This window comes from Phoxinus phoxinus (assembly GCF_949152265.1).
Source record: "Phoxinus phoxinus genome assembly, chromosome: 11".
Lineage (NCBI taxonomy): Eukaryota > Metazoa > Chordata > Actinopteri > Cypriniformes > Leuciscidae > Phoxinus > Phoxinus phoxinus.
This window is the reverse complement of record NC_136886.1, coordinates 9,282,870-9,298,284: the sequence shown is the minus strand read 5'-3', so window position 1 is coordinate 9,298,284 and position 15,415 is coordinate 9,282,870. Positions and strand designations below refer to the sequence as shown.

Here is a 15,415-nt window from a genome sequence, read left to right as displayed (position 1 = left end):
CCACTCCCTTTTTCACTTCGCGAAACTGTTGAACATACCACAACAACCCACATTGTATACAAATAAAGTTAGAATTGTTACATGCTTTCTACACCCACAGTCAGAGAAATGCGTTTAGAGACACACCCGGAGCGGGAGTGTTTTGCTATTCAAAGCAATGTGATGAGATGTTACCTGTGCGATTGTTTATCTGATCGCTTGCTTTTATTACCTTTTTGAAAACGTCTCAAACCGAAATCCTTATGCAAATGCAAAGCCAATGCAACACATTCTATTTTAAAAGGACATTTCGTTTTAATATTAGCCTATTATTGGTATTTCTTGATTGTGTCAGGTGTCAAAATGTAATGCATGTTTTTAACCAACTGTTAGCAACGCTAAGTTTATGCCTGTCTGCATTTGTCGTACTATCCGATTTCCTGAAATCACATAAGACACATTGATTTCAACAGATTAGATTCAGATGATAACAGTCTTACCTGACCTGTCCAGTTCACCTCTGATCGACAGATTCCAAGCGGATCTACTTGAAGACATCCGGTTATAAGTCCGTGTATTTTCTTCGTATCCTTGGTGACAGTTTCGTATTGCTCTAATGTTGCATTTAAAATGTATGGCTGAATTCCAGCAGTGGAATCCAGGTTTTATTCAGCGGGTGAAGTTTGCGTTGAGCGCGCGCCTCGGAGACGCTGTGCGCGCGTGGAGCTGTCCGTGGTACTGAAAAGGCGTCGCGCGCGTCATTGGATTCCTTGAGAATTTTTGCCCCCCTCGACTGAATTACCTAAAAAAGCAAACGAATACTCGTTTCACCATGAACAAAAACTTTTTAATACTAAATATTACAGAGTGTTAAAGAAATAGTGTCACAGCGTAACCTTTTTATGCGCAAGTTGACTCTAAGAGAGCGTGTGCATGCGCGCATATAAGATTAGACTTGCACTGATTTGATGTCTAACCCTGAAACTATGAATTGAAAATATCGACTGGATTTCTTCTACTGAAAAAGATCATGAAGTGGGCATGTAGGCTATCCTAGATGCGTTTCCAATTTACTGACCACTGGCAGAGAAACATCCACAACAGCATGTCTAACCGGTAACAGAAACGATCACTGACCGCATATGATAAACTACCAAGACAACTATGCTGACAACAACTTCACTCAATCTGCTCTAACTGCTCCGTCCGCGAGACACGGAATATGTAAATGCGCCAAAACACGTCAGGTGGTCTCGATTTTGTTTAATTGGCCAAGCACCAGTCCGTGACGGCGATATATTAAGGTTGGCTTGCCAGAATCACACATCATGGGATCAATGTCCCGTTTCAGGTCGATGGACAAGTTTCAACATGACACGAGTGGGCGCGCGAGGGCACGAGCTCCCGTGAGGATGCTCTCAAGCCGAACACTGCGTGTCGACCTCTTACCAATCGAACCAGTCACATCCCATCCTTGCCAAATATTTATAACTTGAGAGAGCATGCTTGTAAAATCAGTTAGTTGTTGACCGCCAGCAACGTCCAAAAATGTGTAAAAAATAACTTACAGATGGGATATTCCTCGGAGAATCCTAAAACACTGCATTGTAAGTGACAGAGTTAGTAAATAATACATTGACATACAAAAGAACATGCTGCGTGCATCCCCCCAGAGAGAAAAGTCAGAGCATTTTGGCGTGTAAAAAGATAGTTCACCTAAAAATGAAAATTCAGTCATGATGATTTACCATCATGTCATTCCGAACCACTATACATTACTTTCTTCTGACTGTGGAACTCAAAAGGAGATGTCGGGCAGAAATGACTGACAGGCTCAGTCACCATTTACTTTCATGCCATCTTTGTTCATACAATGAGAGTGAACAGTGACTGAAACTGTCAATTTACCTGACATCTTATATTCCATGGAAAACAGACAGGGACTCAGTGAACTTTTGAATTTAAAAACTATCAGACCAACAGTGCTATTGTAATGAGTATAAGCACAAGTGTGATTCAGCCAGGTTATCACAGCTGGGTTATTATTCAGTACAGTAACACATATTGCAAGTGTGTTTCTGTTTATGACACAATATGGCCACCTATTGGGTTTCTTTTTGGTCCAACAATAAAAATAGCTAAAAAAGATCCTAACTCAAATGTTCCTCCTTTTCTGTGCTTCACTAAGCTCGCAGCAATCCACAAAGTGTTTGGGAAATGGAGAACTTGTCAGAGCTTTTGGATGCAGCACTTGTATTGATCTGTATTGTCGATGGCAAATCCCCCACATCTCATCCAATCAGAAGTTCAAAGTAACTTGATGTATGACAAAAAGAGAATACTTACACAGAAGGGATTTCTGACGCTTAAAATAGTTAATAAGACAGAATTCTCTTCAGCATCAGAAACACTAGCACATAGAAAAACTTTTTTTTTAAAGAAATTGATTCAGCAAGGAGTCAAGGACACATTCATTTTTATCAAAAGTGTCAGTAAAGACATCTACTGTATAGTGTTATAAAATAAATTTGTTTTCAAATAAATGTTCTTTTGATCCTTCTATTCATCAAAGAATATTGAAGAAAGTAGTTGTGCTCAAAAGTTTACATAAACCTTGCAGACTGCGAAATGTTAATTATTTTAACAAAATAAAGAGGGATCACAAAATGTATGTTATTTTTTTATTTAGTACTGTCCTGAATAAGATATTTTACATAAAAGATGTTTGTATGTATTCCACAAGACAAAATAAAAAAAGCGGAATTTATAAAAATGACCTCATTCAAAAGTTTACATACCCTTGATTCTTAATATTGTGTGAAATTACTGTACCTGGATGATCCACGACTTTGTTCTTGAGTCCCTTGTTTGTTCTGAGCAGTTTAACTGCCCAATGTTCTTCAGGTCCTGCAAATTCTTCAGTTTTCCAGCATCTTTTGCACATTTGAACCCTTTCCAGCAGTGACTGTATGATTTTAAGATCCATCTTTTCACACTGAGGACAATTGAGGGACTCAATCACAACTATTGAAAAAAGATTGATAAACTATAAAAAATTTACTGATGCTCCAGAGGGAAACATGATGCACTTAAGAGGCAGGGCTGAAAACTTTTGCGCATGATGAAGATGTCCAAATATTTCTCATTTTGTTTTAATATAATTGTATTTATTTATTTAGCACTGCCCTTAAGGAAGCAACAGAAGATACTTACCGGTACATGTTTCCCAGAAGACAAATGAAATACAACTTACCTTGATCTTCAAATTCAAAAGGTTTTCACACCCCAATATCAGTGAAACACAATATTACTGTTTTTACTGTATTTGTTATCAAATACATGCAACATTGGTAAGCATAAAAGATTATTTCAAAATCATAAAAAAAAAAAAACGTATAGACCCCAAACTTTTGAATGGTAGTGGGTACATTTCATATCTTTTTTTTTACTAAAAAGGTTAAACAGTGGGTTACATTTAACAAAGCCAGACAAGGCACATGACAGGTATCACATGACATTAAACAGGACACATGACTGTGACACTTATCAAAATATAAGGCAGGAAGGCATTAACATAACCAAAACATGTCATGGTGGCGGACTGGGAACCGTGAAGCAAAGGCGAATCTGGACCGTGGAGCAGAGGACGAGACTATGGATGATCAGGTAGACCTGGACCGTGGAGCAAAGGACCATGGAGCGAAGGACTACATCATGGAGGATCAGTTGGTTGTGCACGGCCAGTGAAGATGGGAACCATCAGAGCAGCGGTGGTGGATCAGAAACCTATAGGAAGTGGTTCTGGCTGAGACAGGGGACACAGACAGTTCCTAAGCACCCTCCGTGGCCGTCTCATGGGGCATAGAGTTCATAAATGGCCTTCGTGGCTGTGACGTGACAGGAAGAGAATTCACAGGTGGACGCCACAGTCTCTGGAGGAGCAGTCGCCGTCTCTGAGAAAGTGTTTGTGGCCCACACACACGATGACGGTGACCACTACCGGAAGCACTGCGGATAATGGGATGACTTCCGGGACTACCGGATTTGGACTTGGGACCACCAGACTTGACCTGCTCACCGCTTGCACTGACCTTAGTTGTGGATCCATAACACTGGCAGTTAGTCTCATCCGCCCTGAGATCCGTCATGACCCAAGCTCCACATTTGTTGGACAAAAAAACACAGACCAAAAAATCTCCAGGGGTGACCATGATATGACGTTAAAGCCATGACGTGACAAGACTCTTGTCTGGTGTCCTCGACGTGACGAGACTCTAGTGTGTTGTCCATGACGTCTCTAGTGTGGTGTCCATGCCATGACGAGACACTAGTGTGGTGTCTATGATGAGATTCTAGTGTGGTGTCTATGATGAGATTCTAGTGTGGTGTCTATGATGAGATTCTAGTGTGGTGTCTATGATGAGACACTAGTGTGGTGTCTATGATGAGACACTAGTGTGGTGTCTGTGATGAGACACTAGTGTGGTGTCTATGATGAGACTCTAGTGTGGTGTCTATGATGAGATTCTAGTGTGGTGTCTATGATGAGACACTAGTGTGGTGTCTATGATGAGACACTAGTGTGGTGTCTATGATGAGACACTAGTGTGGTGTCTATGATGAGACACTAGTGTGGTGTCTATGATGAGACACTAGTGTGGTGATCATTTGTTGAAAGATCATTTAATATTCAACAATATTATTGATCTGCCTTACATAAGGTGGACAATGACGCAATTTTCTTCTAGAAACAAACTTTGTTGTATTATTTTCATGTTATCACTGTGAAGCTGCTTTGATACAATCCGTATAGTAAAAAGCGCTGTTTAAATAAAGGTGACTTGACTTGAAACTCGAGAGGTGTTTCAAAGATGGCCGCAGAGTGAAATAACTTTCCTGAAAGGGACTTTGATGTAGTTGCAAAGTTACTTTTATAGTTAGAAAGTCTAAAGTGGATTATGCTTGCTTCATTAATACTGTATATATATATATATATATATATATATATTTTTTGGCATATATATATATATATATATATATATATATATATATATATATATATATATATATATATATATGTGTGTGTGTGGTAAAGAAAGAGAAAACATACTGATATACTTGAATATCTTCTGTATACTTAATCTATCTTTTTTGTACTGATTTCCTCTTTTCCAAAAAACCCAAAACAACAACAAAAACAACAACAGATCAATTACATACATACCAGTCAAACACACTCCAATCACTAATAAAAACATGCACTTTATTATTCTCACTCTTTGTCAGTTTTTTCCTACAGCAACAGACAACATTTGGAATGAATTATTCATGTTTTGAAGCAAACGCTACTGAATACATCATCTGTAGAACATGTTAATGAAATAAAATGTCTGATTAAGCTTCATTTAGTTGCGTTAACAATGTCACCTCATTTTCAGAATGCGCCTCATTTACTTGCTGCCTGAATGTAGTTCATGATTACCGTGGGAAGACAATAGAGAAAGCAACATATACAATTTGTTTTCTTAGAAATAAATACAAAGCCAAAGAATAATGTATGCATATCATTAAGTCATTAATAAACGGTTCTGAAAGGGATAATTGCTTGTTTGCTGATAACAAAGAAGTAACTTTTCGGATATTTAAGGATGTTAATTTCAAAGACTTATGAAAAAAAAAAAACAGCCTTTGATGATTTCAAAGACACTGACAAACTTTCTTCCTCTCACACATGCACCCACACTCACATATGCGCTCATCATTCACCCACATTCCGTCTAATCCGCTTTATCCCTCACTCCTCCCTGTTCCCGATTGTTTCTCCCACCATCACAGGCTTCTGCTGTCCATTATGGTCTTCCTCCTCTGCTTCGTTTTTCTTCTCCTCTTTCTCCTCTTCCATTTCCATGTCCAGTTCTTCAAAGGAAGAGCCACTGCCTACAGACTCGCTGGACCCCTTGGCCCCTTGGTCCCCATCCTCGCTGGGACCCTCTTCCTCACCCAGGCCAGGCTGAGAGCTCTCCAGCAATGGGGCAGAAGCCTCCACCACATCCCTGCTCTCTTCAACTACTTCCTGGAACACTGAGCTTGACTTCTGCTCCAGCTCACCTGGAACATAAAGTATATTTAACAGTTTAATCAATTGACATTTTGCCCTCATAAGACCGCATTTCCTTACACTTTAAAAAAAGAAAGGTTCCAATTGGGGATTTTCACTGAGATACAATGAAATAACCATTTTGGGTTCTCTAAAGAACCTTTCAGTGAACAGCTCTGAAAATATATGCAGTATTTTTATTAGAGTGAAGAACATTAAAAAAAAACTAAAAAAATTTTTTTCCAATAGGCTCCATGGAAGCACTGATGCCATAAATATCCTTTATTTTAAGAGTGTAGGCCACACTTTAATTTAAGAAAATCGTTATATTGTGCCTGAAAGTATGAGATTTTACTTTTAGGATTTTTAATATCCTTTAAAGACCCCCTGTGGTGAAAACCAAGTTTTTAATGCTGTTTATATGTTGATTTTAATATCCTTTAAGACAAACCATGAGCAAATTCACAAGTCAGCACCATTGCTGAGTATTTTCTCTTTAAAACTGCCGTGAACCCAAGCCAGTCTCAAAAACGTAGTTTGATCGCCGGTGTTTCTTAAGTCACAAACTACCTTGTAACCAATCACGTATTAGCATATCATTAACTATATGCTCTGAAGCAGGGGAGTCTCAAGAGAAGCCATGTTATCCCGGTATATTTTTCTGATGATATGACAAAAATCAGATGCATATAGCAGGTGAATTATGTACATTACGATGTTATGATGAAATATATGCCTTTCTCCACCGACGTTCTATGATGTTCAAAGCGTTTCTAAGGATACTGATTTTTTGAAGGCAGACTGAGATGGCGAACGCGAACATGGTTTGTGTGACATTAGCAACACATTATTAGCTGTTTTATAACATAGTCAAGCAAAACCTAATCTTATTATTTACCATTGTATGTCCGATGTTGTAGAAAACGATACATAAAACGCATTACTATTCTGATACATGGACTTGTAGACGACCCTGTATAATTCACTCTTCCACTTCTTCTGAATCAGTTTCTGGTTCAAACATACATGGCAGAATGTAACCAGTATTTCCACTTGTGCAGCATTTACAGTAAAATTGAGCGAGTGGATCTTTGAGCTTGTGTGAGTGAGTGGAGCCGGGGCTAATTTGCATATTCATGGGTCCGCTTATACTAAAGGGAGCAAGGGTGTAGACTGTAGAGTTACATTGAAGCTATTAAGGCATGAAAAAAACTTTTAAATATGTCATTTTGGTGATCAAAGATAAGCTTTAAGGGATACAAATATTGACTACAGGGGGACTTTGATACCATTAGGAACTATTCTGAGTGAATATACTGTACATTATCATTAAAAATAAGCTGAGTTGAAGAACTTGAATTATAAAACAAAAAAAATGGTAGTTTAAAGTCCTGCTGTTATCACTGATAGCCTTTGGGGATCCTTTAATGGCATTTCAGCATCAGAGGGTTACAGTCATTTACTAACAGCAGTATAATTGCAAGAAGCTGTGCTGTTATCGTGACACACACCAGGTGAGAGTTATAATTGCCAAAACGCTAAATATGAGCTAAAACAACCCCCAAAGGCGGCATTTGTGCCAAATAAAAAAACAACCTCCAAAGAGATTTCAAATCTTTAACTCAGAATTAAAGGTTAAGTCGGTAAACAGCTGCGATTCTCTTGGCTAAAAAAGGAATTCCTTAAAGAGGAAATGCAGCTTTATGAATCGAGTTTAGTGGTTACTATACAAACATTCTAAACACCACGGCAAAGACTCAAAGCAGATGTGCTTTTTACTATGGCTGTATATTGATTAGATTTTAGAAAATCAAATGAAATGCTAATTTATTGGATTAATCAATAGTTACTGAGAAAAGCACCTAAAGCATTGAAAAGGCATTACAAAGCGGCTTTACAAGTCAATAGATTGATTATTTACATATGATTTAACATAAGCCTATCACAGATCGAGATCTTTTTGTAAATCGAGTAAGGGGCTTTTTGTTGAAAACGGGAAGAAGGGTAACTTGGAAAAATGGACAGAAGAATAATTAAATGGCATTGAGTCTGAAAACAAAAATCGTTTGGGCAAGAGGTCGTGATCTCTTTGTAAGGTGCAATTTAAGAGGGTCATGACTGGAATCCCTTGCTGAAACTAAATGCTTAAACTGAACAAATAAAGTGACTGAATAACAATGAGGATGGAAGTGGATGAAAGAGGGATAGAAAAAAGAAGGAAGAAAGAGAATCTACACTGAGAGTCTTATTTGAACAAGAATAAAAACTTCCCATTCTGCCTAATTTCTTTTTAATACAGCATGTGAATTTAACCTCTCGTCCCTCCCTGCCAGCATTATTTTAGATGGATGGAAATGATCCCTCTATCATCTCCATCTCAACATATTAGATATGGCATCTCAATTAAGCACCAGCTCTCTGCTCATTGTGGAGCTTCACACAGGCAGAAAAGAGGAGCAATGAGGGGAAGACCTTTTCAAACCTCATTAGGTGTCACAACACACCTTATATTTGCCCACCGCAGAAATGTCTCCTCCCTAAGCCGCCTGAATGGGCTTTTTATAACAGTAATAAACTCTTGGTCAAAGCAAGAGCCTACTCCGCTATGCAAACCATTACCACAATATGAATCTATCCTTTATGTTGGAACATGGAATATTTTATCTAGGATTATTTTCAAATAAAAAAGGGTTCATTAGTATACTGTATCATTTTAATTAAAATATATATTAAATCTATAAATGGAGGAGAGGCTTCACTGCTTCCTAACTGATTGGTTATCAAGACATGTGATCCAAGTTAGCCGTTACATTTTTTCCAATGGCCCCTTGTGTCTAGCAATAATGGCCCAAGCACCTGTAACCCTGGTCGGGGGAAATCTCTATTCTAACCCCTAAACCTGGTTTTGGTTCTCTGTTTGTGAATCAGAACTCCGGGAAGGTTTTCAGTCCAATGATCCAGTAAGCTAATTTATTCAAACGGTCAGTCCAAAACAGCACTAATGTAAAGAAAACCAGGCTTATTACATCAGAGATGGGAGAGAGAACAGTTATACACTGCCAGTTTTCAGTGAAATATTCATTCCAGTGTCAGTTTAGCTTTAAAACACAAGCTCTGTCCCATTCTGTCATTGTTTCTGTGTGATACAGACTGAACGGAATGTCAAAACATGCCACCTCTGTATGGCAAGATGATATGCAAACTGCGTTTCTTGGCTGAAAAAAAAAAAAAAAAAAACTTGCAAAAAGTACAGTTCTGTCATGACAACTCTCGGAGAGATTGGCATGGTAATGAATATGGCAATGTTAACGTGTTTGGTCTTGGCGGAATAGATCTGCTACGCTTCTGCAAAGCAAGTACCAATACTTGCAACTGCCAATACATTGACAGACATTGCTGCTGCTGCACATGTAGCATAAATGAATGAACAGTAGCAGATCTATACAGGTGGAGCTGGGGAAGGTGGAGGGTTTCTGACAGCGCGCTGCACACTGCTAACAGCAACACTACCAGTATTTGAATGTTGAGCCGCAGCTTACTGGCAGCTGATGTAACAGCAACCAATCAGCTGCGCTATGTAGATAATGATGTGATCGCTACCAGCCTGCGCCATCAATTTGATGACAATCATCCTTCAATCTGATGGTTTACTTTGCTGGATATAGCAAATTAAGACAAAATAAACACATTAAACAAGATAAATGAATCTACTGACATACCTAATATATATGTAATATAAGCCCTACTATACAAGCAATTTACAAGTACAAAACCAAATGATGCTTAATCAGGAACTGTTACCCAAACTGTTCATTTAAAACCTTCTCGTTCTTGTCCAAACCTCCACAGCTAATTATAACCTCTCAGTTGGAGTATGTGAGAAACCTTTTAACAACCCAAAAGGGCACCGCTAAGATTAGACAGGGCTTTCCGGTCCTGGTGAATGTGCCTGTACTTGTCCTTCACATTGTGCACAGCGTACCCTCGGTGCTCTTGAGCACCGTGACACTGGAATTAGCTCTGTTCACAGCTTGGATGACACCCTCCAAATGATCATTGGCACATCGGAGAATGGTCACTTGAGAGTACAACGTGATGATCAGAGGGTCCCTAATTCACCAGCTCTAGACATTTTTTCCTAATCACTTTCCTGTCCATAATAACTCACCTTATTGTAATTATCGGGTTCAGTTCTAGACAGATCTCGGCCTGCCTGAGTCGCAGAGTGTCAGACCACAGGAGATAGACACAAGAGATTAAATATGGAAAACATTTGATGTTATGTTTTTAAATATACTTGATATACTACACACATAAAATTATTAATTACTTATTCAATGTATATGAAGGGCCTCTCAAATTTCATCCCACCATTGTATATCACTGAACAAAAGAGAAACAGTTTTGCCACTAACAGGTCAAATATTTGATATGTGAGAAAGACCTTCCAGTTGTAAAAATTGCTTGCAGACTCTCCAAACGGTTTGAAATCTCAACAAAGTTGAAGCATATCTTTCTTCGGAAAGCCTTTTAAATCGCATTTGCCTGAATTAGTTACTAAATTGGGTCCAGTGGGATTGCTACCGGAGCTTCAGGATTTTTGTTCAGTAAAATGTTTTTAGACGAAAGGGATTTTGAAAGAGGAAAGGACTACGTAATTATAGGTACAGTAAAAGAGTGTGAGTGATAATGAGTGTAATAAAACCATATACCGGGTACCTACATTAGATCTCATTTAATAATCAATATATGTGTGTGTACATGTGTATATATATATATATATATATATATACATACACTGTGTATATGTGTGTGTGTGTGTGTGTGTGTGTGTGTGTGTGTGTGTATAAACTTGAACCTTGAATTTGAACCTGTTACAGTTACACTGCTGCACATAGCTATGTGGTATGAACAAATGTCACTGCACATTCACATTGAACTCACTGTGTCCAATGAGCGTGATATACCTGCACTGAAGTCCAAGCCCTGATAAAGGAATTCCTCAATGCGTAAATCTAAGGTTCTGTGGTTCAAGTTAAAGCAGCTAAGAAATGAAAGAGAGGGTATAAAAGGAGTGGATAGAAAGAAAGACAGAGGGTGAAAGAGAGATGATCTGAACGGCCCTGCAATCCCCCAAATGAAGGAGTTTGATTCACAACCTGCACTTGTCAGATCCAGCTGAGCAGCTGTGATTGAACGGCCTTTAATTAAGAGAGCTGCAGGCGCGCACACACACACACACACACACACACACACACACACACACACACACACACACACACACACACACACACACACACACACACACACACACACACACACACACACACACACACACACACACACACACTTAGCTGTTGTCCCGCTGGAGTAATGACTCTGTTTAGCTGTGCAGAGCAGAAAACAGCCCTTGGACTTTAGCATCAATCTTCACAGCCATTTGTTTTACTGACCACAGATTGAACTGTGGACAACTGCTGCTGTGACTGAGCTGCGCGCCTTCATTTTTCTCAGTTTCACAGAGCTCACAGCAGAAACATAATATGGCAGATAAGGTGTGACTACTGTGTGCAATTGCTCTGGAATAAATGCACGTGATGAATGAGTCCTTATGAACACATTCATGCAATCGCTCACATGTCGTTTTAATGTTGCTGGCAGGTTCTGACAGATTTATAACATCTGACATGAGGGTAATGGTACGGGATTCCCCAAGCAGGGGTAACTGAACACGGCAACATCATGACCCATCGGTCTGTACCCATGCCTGTAACTACATAAAGACACAACTACTATTAAATGCACTATTATTCTTTGCTAGACTGTGATTTTACTGGACACGGGATGAGAATCAATTGTTTTTTCATGGCACTTGTTTCCATTAATGGAATGTCTGCATTTTTTCACACTTGTGTGTAATATAGGTATATGCATCAGAGCCTTGAAATCATGGAATCATACATAAAAGTAAAATTTGTAAACAAATATTGCACAGATATATAATGACGAGAATAACAATAATAAGATAAATTAGTTCTCTTCATTTATTCCAATATTAAATCTAATATTTAAATAAATATTTAAACATTTCATATTTGAAATATTTCAATTTATTTAGTGATTATTTTATAAATGTGTTGTTGTTATAAATCATCATCATGAACACTAAATATAAAAAATACTAATAATCAATAAAGTTGCTCAAATAAAATATTCACTAGATATTTTTTTTTTTTTTTTTTTTTGCATTTGCAGTGAAATTATGCATTTGGGTAGTTGTGATCATTCCAAAAAAAGAGTCAAAAACCTAAATTCTTGAAATTCATTCGCAGCGTATCCAAAAAAAAAAAGAATTACACGCCGAGATTCTAGCAATCTTCTTTTTATTACCAGTACAAAAAATAAATGCACATGATGAATGAGTCCTTATAAACACATTCATGCAAGAACTCATAATCAATATAGTTACTCAACTAAAACAGTTACTCAACTCGGCGTGTAATCCTTTTTTGGATACGCAGCGAATTCATTGCAAGTATTGAGTTTTTGTTACTCTTTTTGGAAGGATCTTATTGCATCTTGAAATCATGTTAAAAGTGGACTTAAAAATGTGCAAGATCCAATTCTTTTTTTGAAATGTAGATATTTGTGGCCAAACAAGCATTGCATTTTAGAATTTATTTCTGTTTTGTTAGTGTTTTGTTGAAATATAAATTTCATCTCATTTCACAACAAATGTGAATGTTGCTCAAGCTTATTAAAAAATAGCAAATGAGGAACCGGATTCGAACAATTATTTTCATTCTAAGTAGATGAGTAACATACCCGCCCCTGACTCTGTGACATCTTCAGCGTCTTTATGCTCCACTGTTCCCTCCATGTCATCAGATGTTTTCTTCTCAAGAAGATCGGGCACGCAGAAGTCTGTCGGATTCTCTAGTGGACACATGTAATGGATCAGATCTCCTTTGCATATCTCCAGGAATGGGTATGCATTTAGACTCCTTTCCTACAGGGAAAAAAAAAAGTTTATTTAATAACGCTGCATACTAACATATAAACAACTCATGCATATATGATTCGGTCCTGTGCGGTGCTAAAACCACCAGGGAACACTGCCTCAAAACAATAATAAAAAGAATATCAATGTTCCATGCGAGAAAGAAAATCATACGGGTTTGAATGGCAGGATGAGTGAATAACGAAAGGACTGTCAGTTACGTGTGAACTATTCCTTTTAAAGTTCCTTTTAAATCTATTTGGAAAAAGGGGGTTCTATTGAACATTCGGCTAATATAATTTGGCTAGTCTTATATTTTTTGGGAACAAAATAGCTATAAACAACAAACCATTGGCTGAAAAATTAGTGGTGACACCAAGTTATTTGCTCTTTAATGCATTCAGTGCTAATTATTTCTGTTCATTATAAGAAAGGAAATACACTGTCCTCTGCAAAAGACCTTCAATGATGTCCCACCTCATTAGAATCAAACTTAGGTCAGACCTTTACTGATCAAACACACCAGCCTTATGACAACTTTGCAGCTGGACTAGGCAGGAGTTTACACCAATTAGTCTGCTTTTAATGAAGCGGCCTAATTAAGGATAAGACCAAATGCCACTGTAATGATCTGAAAGAACAATGCAAAACAGCAAGCTGATCAGGCTGTTGCGCAAATAAAACCGCTAAGCGTGAAATTGTGAACCAAGGTTAAGACATTCGGGACTATTATTTAGATATAACAGCTCTAGCATGTTTTAACAAAAGGTCAAAAGCATCTAGACGTAAATAAACCACTGTCACTTATCAAACCGAAGTTCTAAATCTCTATTTATCCATTTAATTCCATTCTACCAAAGCAATTGCACAGTAAGCCATGCCTTAGTTCTATTTTTAGATATAATATATCATAACCAACAACTAAGCATATTGTTCCAGATTACATTCAAATAAGAACAGATTTAAAATGCATAAAGTAAGAATGTGAGAATATTGAATATGACATGTCATAAAACATCATTAAGGTTTCCCTATATAGAACCAGAATACATGTGCAGAAAATACTTTGCGATGAATGGTAATAAAAATGCAGATGCTAGCAACATCAGACAGGGGCTGCAATATCCTTTTGTACTGTGAATGATTTGATATATATTTATATATGTGGAGGATGTTATGTTCCACCAAGCCCTCGGGAACAGAACTTCCATAATTGTACAGGCTCTTCATGATAAGAGCTTTGTTTTGATACAGTAACACTGTTTGGAATGGCCCATAGAAATGACAAGTGCCATAATAAAACAAGGTACAGGCCAGACACAAACAAACATATCTACAAATATGCCATTCATTACCATAATAACTTGATGGTCACAGTAAATAATTATTATAAAATCTCCACAAAGATACTGTAAAGACAACCCTTTAAAAAAAAAAAAAATAAGGATTAACTAGCAATGTGAAATGTTAAGGGACTGGAAAAAAGCACGAAGGATCATTTTGATCAAAAAACTAAATAATATAGATGTTTTTTGCATATAATTTTGTACAAAGAAAGTCAATTAAAGGTGCTGAGATTTAGGAAACGTGCCATGCCAAGTTCAAATACTTGTTTCTCTGAAAAACAATGGCCAGTTATTTAATGTGAGGTCAGTATAGGAATGTCTGTTTTTGTTTTGGTCTGTGATCACTGCCAATTTACTCAATAGTATTTCGGCACAATGGATTGCCAATTGGCAGAAAACACAGAGTACTGTAGCCATGGAAGCCAGGAAACAAACTTGGTCAGAGATCGCAGATTCTACCCGACCTAAAAAGCTTTGGTTATAAAAACATTGCAATAAATTAGCGGATCATCTTACAAAGGCTCATTGGTGGTTACCATTGTCAACTGCGCTCGTTCCTGTTGCGTGTCCTCAATCTGGCAACCCGCGTCAGCGTCAAGTCTGAGGCGGAGGGGACGGAGGAAACAGCTCTCTCCAATATTTTGAATTTGGACTGCAGTACCCATTTCAACCACTAGTCAATATTACATACTGCACCTTTAAGAAATCTGTGCATTGTGACATTTACTTTAATGACAATGAACTCTTTTAAAGATGCCAGCCACCGCCAGCTTTTGGACCGTTTCCACAAAACTTCATGGCCCCCAGAATATTTTGTTGTATGAATATCTGGACATGCAATATATAAAAAGAAAAAAAAGACCCTCTGCTTTTAAACAACAACAACGAAAAAAAAAAGTTTTATTCTAGCTTTCTTTTATTCTGTATGTATTCTTTTATTATCAACATAAAAACATATTCATAAAAAAAGCAACATTTTGAGCAAAAAGCTGA

General features: G+C 37.7%; 2 protein-coding genes across 2 annotated transcripts in view; both read right to left on the bottom strand.

Moving 5' to 3' along the window:
* Positions 1 to 1,174, bottom strand: part of grm2a (glutamate receptor, metabotropic 2a) — a 49,551-nt gene extending 48,377 nt beyond the window's left edge. The window contains exon 1 of the mRNA XM_079629080.1: positions 480 to 1,174. The gene's annotated coding sequence lies outside the window, so the exon portion shown is untranslated. The remainder of the gene's footprint in view (positions 1 to 479) is intronic.
* A 4,047-nt stretch (positions 1,175 to 5,221) lies between these two features.
* The window catches only part of tex264a (testis expressed 264, ER-phagy receptor a), a 68,678-nt gene continuing 58,484 nt past the window's right edge, over positions 5,222 to 15,415 (bottom strand). Inside the window, exons 3-4 of the mRNA XM_079628755.1 lie at positions 12,902 to 13,085; positions 5,222 to 6,087 (exon numbers count right to left, since the gene is read on the bottom strand). Of these exons, the coding sequence (XP_079484881.1) occupies positions 5,774 to 6,087; positions 12,902 to 13,085 (498 nt within the window). The 3' untranslated portion in view covers positions 5,222 to 5,773. The remainder of the gene's footprint in view (positions 6,088 to 12,901; positions 13,086 to 15,415) is intronic.